At 35.8% G+C, this 14,581-nt stretch overlaps 1 protein-coding gene across 1 annotated transcript in view; it reads right to left on the bottom strand.

The window, feature by feature from the left end:
- slc39a8 (solute carrier family 39 member 8) overlaps nucleotides 1–11,947 on the bottom strand; it is a 73,447-nt gene extending 61,500 nt beyond the window's left edge. Inside the window, exon 1 of the mRNA XM_039759181.1 lies at nucleotides 11,249–11,947. Coding sequence (XP_039615115.1) covers nucleotides 11,249–11,494 — 246 coding nt within the window. The 5' untranslated portion in view covers nucleotides 11,495–11,947. The remainder of the gene's footprint in view (nucleotides 1–11,248) is intronic.
- Nucleotides 11,948–14,581: the final 2,634 nt, after the last annotated feature.

Here is a 14,581-nt window from a genome sequence, read left to right as displayed (position 1 = left end):
ATTGAAAAGTATAATGCGTACTCAACAGCCTCGTTTTGTTACTGTACATCGTAACATCATAAATAAAAGGAGGTATATGTTTTTTCTGGGGTTTTTTTTGGTAGCATTCTAGAATTCAACCTTGGTGTTTTAGTAGGTCAACTTGGTGATAAGTTGAAGAGAGAGCGTAGGGGCTGCTGGGAATAAGATCGGCCAGCGGGAACTTTGAAAAGGGAAGTTGGCTAGTCTGTAGGAAAAAAAGTCTGGAGTTTGTGTTCTGTTTTGCCGCCTGTATTATCTGTCTTTGGATTATGCTTTTTCCTGGATCACTGAACCTGTATGGATATATGGAGTGCTATGTGTCTGACTGTTATGTGAGTACTGTGTTGGACTGGTTTCCATTCTTTCATCTTTCTCTCATTTCATTAGGAGGAAGCGCTCCCAATCTCATTACCCCTCAATGCATCAGAAATATTGGTAGGACTGTTTAAATTTACTTATGAGCTGTTCTCTGGATTATCTCATCTGCATCATTTCCACATCATCAGTTGCCATTTTATATGGACAGTGCATTGGACTTTGTGTTTATGGTGTGTGTTGTTGTTTACGAGTTTTGTTATATTGTTATATGTGTGATTGTTGGCAGGGGACTGAAGTAAGGATTGTTTTGTTTGTTGTGTACTTGATTATTCCTACTATTGTTTTAATTAATATATTCATGTTGATTACCGGTGGAATGGTGTTGATTATGGTTTAATTTGTTTCCATGTCCCTGTGTGTGAGTGGTGTGAGTTGATCCAAGGCTGGGTGCATTCCTGGGGTCCCCAATGAAAAAATAAATAGATCACCATCCTTGCAGTGGTCTTTGTTTAGAGAGCACTTTCACCTTATTTTTAGCAATATGTGCAATTAAGAGACATACTGTTTAACTCAGAGTACTTTATTCAGTTTAACAATCCAAGCACACAGCTATAAACAGATAAAGAAATGTTTTTCACTGTAGCACACATATATTAGTGTGAATATAACATGTTTTATTTCAATTGAATTGATTTATATTGTGGCCTAAAATTGTATTTACCATTATAGTTGCTTTGCACATTACCTGGTGGATGATGTCAACCCCTAAATCCTTTTCAGTTTGCTTTCTTTAATTAGTGTTATGCATTACTACAAAAGACAAAATGTGTGTTGGGTTTCTTTGACTGTAATGATTATTTTACATATTATGTTCACATATTATGCGAAAAGCACCTACTGCAATAGTCATTTCTGCCTGTCTGTTTCTCCGCATGAAACAATTCAGCTCCCAGTGGACCAATTTTGTTTAGATTTTCAGGGGTAGCACTTGTTATATTCTAACAGTCTGACTTCTCCCTCTGCCATCTTTATTTCAGAAATGTTCTGTGCAACAGCTAAAGACATCAGGGGGCTTACAGCAGTAGAGCAGTAAATCTTGTCCAGTTAAATCATTCATTGTGCACTCTCAGCAGCACACACTCGTTATTATGTATCACATATCAATGTGAGATAAGCTGTGCCTTTTTGGTGCCTTTTGACCACCTTTCCTTCTGTCATTGTTTCCTGTTCTGTGATGGTTATTCTCCCTCTTCTTCAAAACAGTAGCATTGCTCTGCGATTTCACTGCAGGGCACTGATCTGTGAGTAAAGCGCTATATAAATGTAATGAATTACTATTTTTTAATGTTTTGCTTAATGACTGAATTTTATAATAGTCTTCTAAAGTCTCTTTTCAAAAACAAAGGTAATATAAAACCAATCTATACAAGGAAATACTGTACACTGTACTTACTGTTCTTGTTGCTATTATGTTGCCATTATGACTGCTGATGTTTACCTTTAGGATGTTTGCCTTTTGCACAGGATTCTGTCACAATTGCATTTTAACCAAAAAAAAACCACTTGGTTAATATGTAACAAATCATAAGACTAAATAGGTAAATTTTTTGATCTTTACATCAAATGATATGTTTACTCTGTTAGTTATGTCTTATATTTACTGTATAATTAATCATAATAAGCATGCTTATTATTATAGTCATTTTAAATGTCAACAAAACATTTATTTTAAGACTGTTTTAGTCAAATTAATGTTTATTGTAAAAGTTTTTACTGTAATCTGTATGATATATTTCATATTGTATTTGGTTTAGTTTTATAAATTTATATAGGACATTTAAAACAACTAGAAGTTGACCAAAGTGCTTTACACAGAATAAAAGGTAACAGTATGAAATAAAAGTCAGAAAAAAAGTTTTTGAAAAGAAAAACAAAAGCATTAAACATACATGAACACACATATTCCAAAACACAAACGTAAATAACTTATATACAATTATCCATCCATCCAGTATCCAACCCACTATATCCTAACTTTTTCATGGGGGTCTGCTGTAGCCAATCCCAGCCAACACAGGGCGCAAGGCAGGAAACAAACCCCGGGCACGGTGCCAGCCCACCGCAGTTATATACAATTATGTAAAATAAAATACATACATAAGAAGAACACAGTATAAACAATATAAATAGAAAGATTAAGTTAGTGAATGTAACATGTAGAAAAGTATGAGTAAACTGAGGCTTATTTCCGTAGGATGTTTGTCCTTAACTACAAGTGGAATGCAAGTGAAACACTCCTCATGGAGCACTCATTATTAAGCTTTCAAAGCAAATAAAACTACCAGAAAGCCCTTCTAGTCTGAACATACTATTGGGGGTTTTGAAAGGTAAAGTCATAGGTGCACTTGTACAATCAGGTCAGGTCAGGTCAGGCTGGGGAGCATGCACTGGTACAGTGTGTTCCCACACCCATCACACGACAAAGCCGGTACAATCATACTCTTTTTTTTTAATACAAGGCTTCTTCACTTCAACCTTTTAAACACTTCTCCACTAAACCTCACCTTCATGGCAAGAGGCTAATCAAACAGCAACAGTCTGTTAAACCGGGATCATGACACTTCACAGACACAAGCAAGCTTCCCTTACAGGTACTTAAAAGAAAGGTGAATTACCAAGACCTCACCTTTCTACCAAAGAAGTACCTAAAATTGACCTGAAAAGGTACTGGCTAATTGAAAAGGCAGACAGGGACTCATCTCTGCTTGAACAGAGTAGAATAGAACAGGGTCAGTCTTCCCAGAGTTGGCTAGCTTGAAAAGAAATGCCTTTTGAATTCTACCTGCAGCACTCCCTCAGAAAAGCAGAAGTGAAGACTGTAACCTGTCACTGGGCTGAACATGGAACCTGATTCAGCTGATGAACGTCATTCCTGGTGTATAACCTCAAATATGGACACCTTAGAAGCTCAAATTCATGTCAACAATATTTGTGTTTTTTGTTTCCTCCAGTTTTCTTTTTTGTATTGCCTGTGTGGTGCATACACATTCTTCTTGTGTCTGTAGGAGTTTTCCTTTCGGTCTTCTGGTTTTACTCAAATATTCTAAGGGTGTGTGTTATACTGACTGATGACCTTAAACTGAACCATTATGAGAAAGTGTGGATATGCACTTGAGAGTGCTCTACAGTGTACTAAATTCATCTGCAGTATTGCTTCTCACCTTGCACATTGTACAGCAGGGATAGGGACTGTCTCTCTGTGACTTGTTACTGGATCAATACAATTTAATACACAATAAAAAACTTTTCTTAAATAAGATATGGAAGGACATTTCTACTTTATGAATCAAGCATTCTATGTTCAAATTGATCCAAATTCAAATTTCTGCTCATAGTGTTTGTCTGTATGGAATTTTAATGTTCTCTCAACAGTCTGTTTGAATTTTCCTATGGGTACTGTGATCTTCCTCACAAAATGCTAAAGACATGTATCAAGTTAGTTGGTGACTCTAAATTGGTCCTGTGTCTGTGTAGATGTGTGTATAGTTAATCTCTGTGATGGAATGGTGGTCTTGCCCAAGGGCCCAGCAGAGTAGGATCTCTTTTGGCAGTGACGGGGATTCAGACCGGCAACCTTCTGGATACCAGCACAGATCTTTAGCCTCAGAGCTACCACTCCGCTCTATAAAATCAAAAACTACATTGCTATTGTAAAACCTTAAAAGTCTAGCTCAAAAAATATTAAAAAAATAAAGCAGGTGAAGAGCTGAAATCAAAATGAGACCAAGAATAAAGGAAAAAAGAGCAAGATTTACATTTATAGGTATGTTAAAATAGCCACTAATTGTATTTTAAACTTATAAATTGATAAAAAAAAACAATTATACATCTTATAATCATGTGAGCTTTTTGTAAACTAACGGTATTCTCAAAGTGAATGTTCCTAGTTTAAAGTTGAGTGTAGTTTTCCAGTTCAAATTAAAAGTGTTGCATGGAGCACCTTGCAGTCGGCCACTGTAAACTTTTAGACACTTTCCTATGTTTGATGTTTGACGGTATTTGTCTTAATTGATTTTGCTGTTACTAAAGTATTTATTTGTTTTTTTCTAAAAATCAGGAAAAGCAAAGATATAAGCACGATTTCTTAAGGGACTCTATTTTTGGGATCATCAACAATCTTAATAAAGCCCATCCTGGTAAACTTTTCAAATACACTTGACTGTTAAAGATGTTTTATTTCGGAAATAGTTCAACCTAAGTCATATTTTGGAGTTATATTAGTATTGCAGCTGAGGTGAAAACAGCAGTCACAGTCATACTGTTGATTTATTAAGTATCCTTATAAAGCAAAAGTCCACAACAGTACTACTCATGTCTCCCCGAATGTAAACTTAATCAGGTATGTATTAAATGGAAACACTGGAGTGAAACAATCTATATTATTAAACTAGACATGAATAAGTATCATGTTTCACAAGAAAAATTATTCTGCTAAAAAATGATTACTGAATTACAAAATGGGCGGCACGGTGGCACAGTAGGTAGTGCTGCTGCCTCGCAGTTAGGAGACCTGGGTTCGCTTCCCGGGTCCGCCCTGCGTGGAGTTTGCATGCTCTCCCCATGTCTGCGTGGGTTTCCTCCGGGTACTCCGGTTTCCTCTCACAGTCCAATAACATGCAGGTTAGGTGAATTCTCTAAATTCTCTAAATTGTCCCTGGTGTGTGTGTGTGCCCTGCAGTTGGCTGGCACCCTGCCCGGGGTTTGTTCCCTGCCTTACGCCCTGTGTTGGCTGGGATTGACCCCAGCAGACCCCTGTGACCCTGTAGTTAGGATATAGCGGGTTGGATAATGGATGGATGGATGGATTACTAAACCTTCTGTTATTTCCCCCCTCATGGTTATCAATCTTCACATGAATCATTCACAAATGAAAAGTACAAAAGCTTGCGTTTAACAAAGTACTCCTGTGTCCGGGATGGAATGTATATTTGCAGTGTTGGCAGGAAAACACTTTGTGTTCACTCCCTGCTACTATTATTAGATTTATATATTTATTTTTGCTTTTTTGCTCTTTTTTCCTTCATTCTTGCTCTCATTTTAATTTCAGCTCTTCACCTGCTTTATTTTCTTAATATTTTTAAGCTAAACTTTAAATGTTTTACAATAGCAATGTAGTTTTTGATTTTTGTCATATAAATTTTGACTAAACAGTGTCCTGTGTTTACCAAAGGTCAATATTATTTTAAGTAGAGTACAGTCCTCTGCTTTTCTCCAAATTTAATGTGCACATCTGTTGACTTTGTACAAACTTTCTCAGGGAAGGTATCCACATTTTTCCCAATTCCGAAAAGAAATTCTTCAAAGGTAAATTAGATGCAGTTTGCATACAATATATATCACAGACACAATTTACCTATTCACGCTTCTGTCTCAGACTAAAATGAAAGGTTTTAAATATGCCATCTGAGGTCCCACACCAACAGTTTACATGTGCTAAGTCAAGGTCTATTTAATGGCTAAACTATAAGAAGTAGGAGTTGAAAGCACATTTGCTAGAAGCGTACAATTTAGCTCAAACACAAAAGCGGAACGTCAAGGTGAGAAGAGTTTTTTTTTTAATTAGGCTTGATCCACTGCACTTCTTAATTTCTATAAATTTTCATGATAAAAATCGAACTAACAAGCTGATCAAACTGCTAGTAAGACTAAATCAGGTAGACTGGTCGGGTACTATTAAGTCAGCAGCAACATACAAATGGCCCTGGACATAATTCACACTTGAGGAGATAATGTGGCATATAATATTTAATGTAAGTAAATGTAAATTACTGCACATTGCACATTGTTAGATATGAATCCAAAATGTGCGTCAAGAACTTGAAAGTAAGTACGCTACATGGGAAGAACTTTGGAGTTGTAGAGAACTCGCGACTGTCAAGATTTAAACACAGAAGAAAATAAAAAACAAATAGAAGCAATGCACTGAGCAAAAATCAAAGGAGGTTATTCCTAAACTATTAAAAAAAACGAGGGAGGCATCAGCTTTCATGTGTATGTAAGTTCTTTGTATCACAAACAGGATGTAAGAACACTAGAGAAAGTACAGTGAAGAGGTACTGGACTCATTTCAGAACAACGGGGTAATAACTAAGAGGAAAGATTAAAAGTTTGTGAATCTTTTGAATATAAGAAAACACAGTTTAAGAGGCAATATGGTGAAAACGTTCACAGATAGGAAGAGAACTGGTATGGTGGATGCCAGCTCATACTTCAAAATGACTTCTTCAGATAGAACATGGAGGAAAGCTGGTTAAGATTAAATGTCCTACAAATGTCTGAAAATGTCTCTTTACACAGAGATTCATAGCTACAGTATATGGAATAAATGATCACGTATGGTGGTGGACAGTAATAATCTGGAGACCTTCAACACTTGATTAGATGACATTTTGCAAAAGAGAGGGATTGATAAGGTAAATCAGGCTTTACCTCCATATCCTCCAAATCCTAGGTATATTGTTAAATTAGTAGTTTACTCTTAAACCAGCAGAGTTACTAAGTAGGACAGCAGTATGCTAATTGCTGTATAATAATAATTAAAGTTGTACTTATACTGTGAATTTATACTTGTATTTTATTTATATATACTTCAGCAAATCAAACTCTATGCAACCATAAGAAGCATAAATTAAATTAGTGTTTTAGTTGTCAAAACTATTTGAATCAAAGTAGCCACTAGGCATGTTCAACTTTTCTGAAATGACAGGATTCTTAACTGCTTTTGACAAACAGGTAGTTGTTAGGAGATCGTGCTAACATTGTACAGCACATCCTGATACAGCTTGGTAAATTTCTCCAGCCATGCTATTAAAACTTGTTGGTAAATTAACAAAGTTCTGCTGACTGTTCTTTTAACCCCTAAAACGTACACAGTGGAAACTGTTGGCTTTGTCTGTTGAGGTAACCTTCTGTATGCCTGAAAAGCGAGATTCTACCACTTGTGATGTGTGCTGACATATCTTATCATGGAGATGCTATACCTTTTGCTCCCAGTTCACTATACTTTCTAGTTTGCATTTATTTCCCTGGGATTTTTCAGTATAGGTCTTATACTAACATCTGAACATTTCTACCACAGTACTCTTCAGCGCTTTCAATCTCCAAATTGCTCTACAGCTTTATATAGATAATATACGAATGGGTAGATGGCTGTCTGACCAACTAACTATGTTCTTGTAACAATATATAAATGATTTATTGATTGTGTTTCGTTTAAAAATAAGGAATGTCTACAACTATGATTTTGTTTTTCTTTGAATTTTAGTGGAACCATTTTAATTAATTTTGCAAAGTAGATTCCAGCAAAAACATTAATATGAGTGGATTCAAGGCAAAAGGCTATGCAGTGCAAAGCATGAATGAAGCCCCTGTATAGTTTATAGTTCACACAACCCACCTATATATTTATTTTCTTAACTTGTCCAGTATAGGGTCTCTGGACTATGGAAGGAAACAATGCTAACCCATGCATCCTTTGCCACCCCTGTAAACAACAATTGCATGTACACATTAAATGAATTCTACATTTGATATGAGCCACTAATAAAGTAACTCCAGAGGCACACCTCTTCAGGTGTGTTCAGCTCTTTCAATAAACAAGCATGTCCTGTTTTTAAAGAAATATCCTTTTCCAAAACACATCCCAGTAGGATATAAAGAGTATTCTGAGTGTGACCTTGTGGTGACCAGGTTACTAATAAACTTTAGATTAGATGTTGTTTACCATTCTGATACTCCTGACCTGAATAAACCCCGAGGTCACACTTTTATAATAATATAGTGCCAATAGAATGTTATCTTTCTTTGACTCCTTAGAGAACTATAATTTAATATCAACAGTAAGTGTGCTATCCCTCAAAAGCCTGATATTTACAGAACATCGTGGAAGCATCAACACTTTATTTTATTTTATTTTTTTCACATTTTATTTTGCCCAAAATGCTAGATCCTGAGTCCTTGTTAATCAAACACAACTAACCCCACAGCTGCCTGGAACTTGTTCAGTATTTTAGCAAAGAAAAACAAAGAAAAGAAAATCACTACTTTTTTTATTGAAAAAAGGAGAACTTACTCAAAGACACTGTACTCATGGATCACAATTGCATTGCTGAAATTGTGTCAAAGGTAAAATGTGAACTTGCACAAAATCTAGTAGAAACTTTTAGATACGCTCTCCAGCCACTTTATTAGGTACCCCTGTTCAAGTGCTTGTTAACACAGATATCTATCAGCCAATCACACGGCAGCAACTCAATAAATTTAGGCATGTAGACATTGTCAGGATGACCTGCTGAAGTTCATAGCAAGCATCAGAATGGGAAAGAAACAAGATTTAAGTGACTTTAAGTGATTTAAGTGAATGTGGCATGGTTGTTTGTGCCAGATGGGCTGGACTGAGTATTTCAGAAACTGCTGACCTAACAGGATTTTCACACACAACCATCGCTTGGGTCTACAGAGTATGGTACAAATAGAGGGAAAATATCCAGTGAAAAGCAGTTCTTCTGGGCAAAAATGCTTTGTTGATACTTGGGGTCAGAGGAGAATGGCCAGACTGGTTAAAGCTGATAGAAAGGCAACAGTAACTCAAATAACCACTCATTACAATGGACGTATGGAGAAAAACATCTCTGAGTGCACAACCTGTTGAACCTTGAAGTAGATAGGGCACAGCAGCAGGAGACCACACTGAGTGCCACTCCTGTCAGCTAAGAACAGGGAACTGAGGCTACAATTTGCATGTGTTCACCAAAATCGAACAACAGAAGATTGGAAAAAATGTTGCCAGGTCAGATGAATCTTAATTTATGCTGCAACATTCAGATGGATGGGTCAGAAATTGATGTCAACAACATGAAAGCATGGATCCATCCTGCTTTGTATCAAAGGTTCAGGCTGCTGCTGGTGGTATAATGGTGTGGGAGATATTTTTTGGAACACATTGGGCCCCTTTAGTACCAATTGAGCATTAAATGCCACAGCCTAAAGGTGTACTTGCTTTGTTATTCTTTTTGTGAAAGTATTTGATATTTGAACTTCAATCTTCACACATTATACATATCACTTCAACATTTTATAAATTTAATCAACATGAAAAAGATTTAGTTATGTGTTCAACATTTCTTGCCTCATATTTCCTGTCATCCAGCATTTACCCAGATCGTTGTAGACACAGAACACACATGAAATGCATGTATTCCAAATAACAATATTTTATTTTCCCTATAAAACTCCAGGCACCTCACACCCAGATAAAGAGACTTAACACTAGAATTACCAGAGCCTACGAAAAAACTTGTAATTCCGTCCCACCTTAAATCGCTTCTTAAAATTGTTCACAGCTCTCCACCAGCGTCTTTTGTCATCTAAATGTGCTGATAAAAATCAGGCATTAGTGGGGGGGATGGGAGAGCAGGTTGCTTGCTACTTGTGCTGATCGACGCATTTACAAAACAATGACGCTGATGAAGAGGTGCAAAGGAATTTAACTTGGCCTAGGATTACGACTTTTTTTTGTAGGCTTCGGGGATTCTAGTGTTAAAGTAAAAGTTCACTTGGTTAAATTTAAAGTAGTCAATGGAGTTAATAAAATTACCTACAGTATTTATCCATTCATTTAAAGACCCACCTTTTTGGACAATGGAGTTGTGAGAAGTCAGAACCTACCTTGAAAAAAAATATACATTATGCTGGCACTGATCGTCATTTGGCGCAAATGCTTTTGCTTTATACAAGTACTAATTTGGGACTTAAGATGTTCGCTCATATCCAATTTTAAATCATTTTAATTATTACTGTTACTTTTGTACACATTCATTTACTGAACCAGTCTAATCCAATTGTAGGGTCATGGGGAGCCGGAGTAAATTACAAAAGTCTTGCCAAACTAAAATATTTGTAAGTGTGTGAAGTGTATTTATGGATTAACCTATTTAATCAAATTAACAGTTGTCAATCGCCTTACAGTAGAGAATAATTTTTCTTTTTTGATTGTAAATTTATCAGATCAGAATTGGGATTAATGATAAAAAAAAAAATTTCCCACAATTTTAGTCATATTAGTGTTGACTCTTCTAGAAGTAATAATTGAATTGATTTACCAGATTTGTTTGTTGTTTACTTGGAGTATGCACAGACTACAAAATTCTTAACAGTAACCCAGTTAAGGGTTTGCATGGCCAAATAATCAAATTACTCACAGAGATATCTATGTGTCTTAAATTGATCTCTTTAACTGGAATAAGGGTTCACATGGTATTTTAGAAACCAGGGTTCTGTGATTACCAGGTTAATAAAGTGCATGGAAACATATTCACTATCTTGAAATATGCTTACAGAGGTTTGGTTCATGCACTGATACAGCACATTAATGCACGCACCATACAACACATCCATCTCAGGATGTGGCACCGGGCCATTGCAGAGTTTATTCACACACATGCTAAATTTTTCCTTGGGACAAATAAAGTTCTCTATCTATCTATCTATCTATCTATCTATCTATCTATCTATCTATCTATCTATCTATCTATCTATCTATCTATCTATCTATCTATCGTGAATACAGCTAAACATTTGCCTTTTTTGAACATGTGACGAATATCTTACCAACAAATAAGTAAAGAGCTGCTTTTAGACAAGTTAGCATAATAAATAACTGAATAATATAACGACTTTTTTTGCTATATTTTAGTCTTAGTAAAAATAAATTTAAACTAATGTCCTAAACAAAATGACATATTCTTGTTTCAGAACCTTTTACAGACCATTTCTTCAAGATATACCGTAAATAAGTATGAGGAGAAATGCCAGAACTCACGATCCGGCTGACAGTTTAAATTGCCACTACCTGTGAATCATGCTGCAGATCCTGTGCTGCTTCAGAGCTGTCCGGTAACTTCGAAGCTCCAACTCGATCCAGCAGCTCCTCGAGATTCTCGGTGGACAAACTTCCATTCTGACCGAAGAAAGTGAAGATACGTTGGAGAAAACCCTGCGTGATTAAGTCTTGTGGAGTGCCTTCCAAGGTGTTAGTTACGGCGGATATGATGAGAAGGAGAGCGCTGGTCAGTCGAGTGATCTTAGGGTTATTCATGATGGTGATGTCGGGTTAAGGAGTACAGAATGGGTGCGACTCTGTGAAGAAACTATAGCGGCCGGTCGGCTAAATGATTTTGCTTTCCAATGCGCGATCCCACGCGCTCGCTCCTCTGTCCAGTCAGATTACCTGTACAAACAAAACGCAGGGCAGAGTGATCGCAGCGGGGGTCCGCGCCGGTCAAAGATCAACTAACAAAGGACTTTCTTTTTTCCTGCTGTTTAAACCTTTCTCACTTCGACAAATCCTCTTTAAACATATGTTTGATCTGGTCTCGGACGCCTCTTTACTTTTGCGATGTCTAAGTTGTATTCCTTTTTATTGTTACCTGTAGAGGTGAAATATCAGTAGTCAGCAGAAAAAAAAATCACAAACAGCTAATCCAATCCACGCATAGAAACATAGACAATTGTGGCGTGAGGACACCTTGGTTCATCGCCCTCATCACACTTCCGACAGTAATTGTGTTGAGACTGTAATACACAAATGACGTACAATAAAATGTTGTCATTTAGGAAGACCTTATAAATACTCTCAAAGCTAATAACATGTCAATAGTAAATCCCAAAAGACAACTTCAGTACAGGGGATTGTATTCAATAAAATATTTTCATGTTTACAGCAATACTGTAATAACGGAGTTATCCAACTGCCTATTATCAGAACAGATAATACAGATCTCCGAGCAAAAGGCAGAAACTAAACAGGGAGGAGACGCCAAGTGAAAGGAATGCATTTAACTAATTCATCTAGGTCAGCATTACAGTGAGGATACAAAAAATAAGGAGTTACTCTGAGGTTAACTAAATTCAGTAAAAGGAATAATAATGTCCTGGCAGCTAAGCCATGAGCTGCAAACTACAATCCCCTCTGACCGACTGTGTGATGCAGATCAAAATGACTTAATCTACTATAAAAAGTGTGTTTGGAAAAATTAAAAGACAAATAAACAAAGTGCCTAAAGAATAATTAAAATATAATATCAGAACTGTGGTTTGGCAAGTACATTATTAAAATTCCAAGCAGCTTTGGCATTCTTCAAAGCTTATAAGCACAGGCAACAATATTGTATTAGGCTCACAACTCTATGTCATAATGTTTGAAATGAACAGATTTTATTCCACAGCTTCCAAAAAGATTATTTACTAAACTAACAAGATTTGTTAGAGGTTTATCATTAAAAGATGCAATTAAAAATTGTAGTTCTGCTTGATGAAAGAAGAAAACAGAAATAATTTATTCTGACTTTATCAATGTATGCATATGACTTTACCTTTCTGAACAGAAACTGAGAAAGCTTGAATCATAACTCAGAATATCTCTGGGCATTAAATAGGAATTATTCTAATTACTGATATTGGGTATTTCTAATAGACAAGTTGTGAATACAGTACACATTTACAAATATATATATATAACACAAAAAAATGCAAAATATAAATAGAAAAACAAACATAATGAAAATGTTAATAGACAGCCATAACCCAATACTGTTGAATGTGGCTTCGGAAAATTAAAGATGCAGCATGGAGTCGTCTTGAATGGTTGTTGCCTGCAAGAAGAAACAGTGGGGTCAAGTGTAATATCAATTTGATGATGGGGACATGTGGAGCAATGTGTATCAAAGCAAACTATTAGGGCAATCAAAGACATGCTTATAATGAAAACTGACTAGTAATGACAAGTATAAGCAGGATAGTAAATAAATCAAATTTATATATTCAAGAAACATACACAAAAGAAACAGGAAACATAGGACAACTACCACCTTAAAATGTGCATTAAGAAAACAAATGAGTGAAAAAAAAAGTTCAAGATATACAAACTGAATGAATGAAAACAAATGAAATAGTCTTACAGTGATGCAAAAAGGATAAAAATCAAATAAACATATATAAGCAAATATAAGAAAAAATTCAATATATATAAAACTAGGAGCAGGTAAATTAGCCAAATAATGAAATAGAAGATTATAGCATGGATATGACATATATGCTTATCAGAAAAATATGAAAATAAATACCTTAAATAAAAAAAATGATCATATAATGTCATAATTTGTAGAATTATTACAAATGAAAGCAACATCTTTTTGAAGATAAACACAGTTTTTAGAGTAAATAGAAATTAAAATTTGAGTGCAAAATGTTCAAAAATCTTAAACAGGATCAACCCTTCAGTGTACCTAGCAAACGACAGAATGTGTGGAACAATTCCAAAATAGTATCCCTTTGCAACAGAAGCTCACTCTTGAGAAGTGGAAAGTTACTTCACTGACAAGGAAGAAGATAGAGCTTGTAAAGAAGGCTGAAAAATAAAAATAATAATTCAAAAATAATAACGATGTGTTTTATTTAAATAGCATCTTTCCCATGATGAAAGTGCTACACAACTCTACACATTGCATTTCCCCCTGATCCTGGGTTCTGAATTTGTGTGGTCTTTATTGCTCTGGATTTGTCTCACAAAGTAGCCCCAGGTAAATCCACAACAAGGGTCCAGTTGGGTGCCAAGTAGTTTCATGAGAACCTACAATCTTAAGAAATTTGATGAATGAGAGAAGACCATTCAGTCTGTCAAGCTTGTTTGTTTACCTAAGCTGTCCAATATCTCATCCAATGTTTCTTCTTTAACTATGTGTCTCGGTAGTTTGTTCCAGATTCTCCCAGCTCTTTCCATAAACAGGTGCTTCCTGGCTTTACTCAAAGCATCATGATGCACCAACATTGATGGACTGAAAGCCAGAAGTCTACGTGACCATCATCATCAAGTCCTTCCATGAAAACCCTAAATACAAAGAGGACTGTTTGACTTATGTTAGGTAGATTGCCCAGAGGGGACTGGGCGGTCTCGTGGTCTGGAACCCCTACAGATTTTTTTTTTTTTCTCCAGCTTTTGGAGTTTTTTTTGTTTTTCTGTCCACCCTGGCCATCGGACCTTACTTATTCTATGTTAATTAATGTTGACTTATGTTTATTTTTTATTGTGTCTTCTATTTTTCTATTCATTTTGTAAAGCACTTTGAGCTACATTTTTTTGTATGAATATGTGCTATATAAATAAATGTTGATTGATTGATCGAGT

This window comes from Polypterus senegalus, chromosome 7 (assembly GCF_016835505.1).
Source record: "Polypterus senegalus isolate Bchr_013 chromosome 7, ASM1683550v1, whole genome shotgun sequence".
In the NCBI taxonomy this organism is placed as follows: Eukaryota; Metazoa; Chordata; class Cladistia; order Polypteriformes; family Polypteridae; genus Polypterus; species Polypterus senegalus.
Note: the sequence above shows the minus strand (reverse complement) of the source record. Positions and strands in the feature narration are given on the sequence as shown.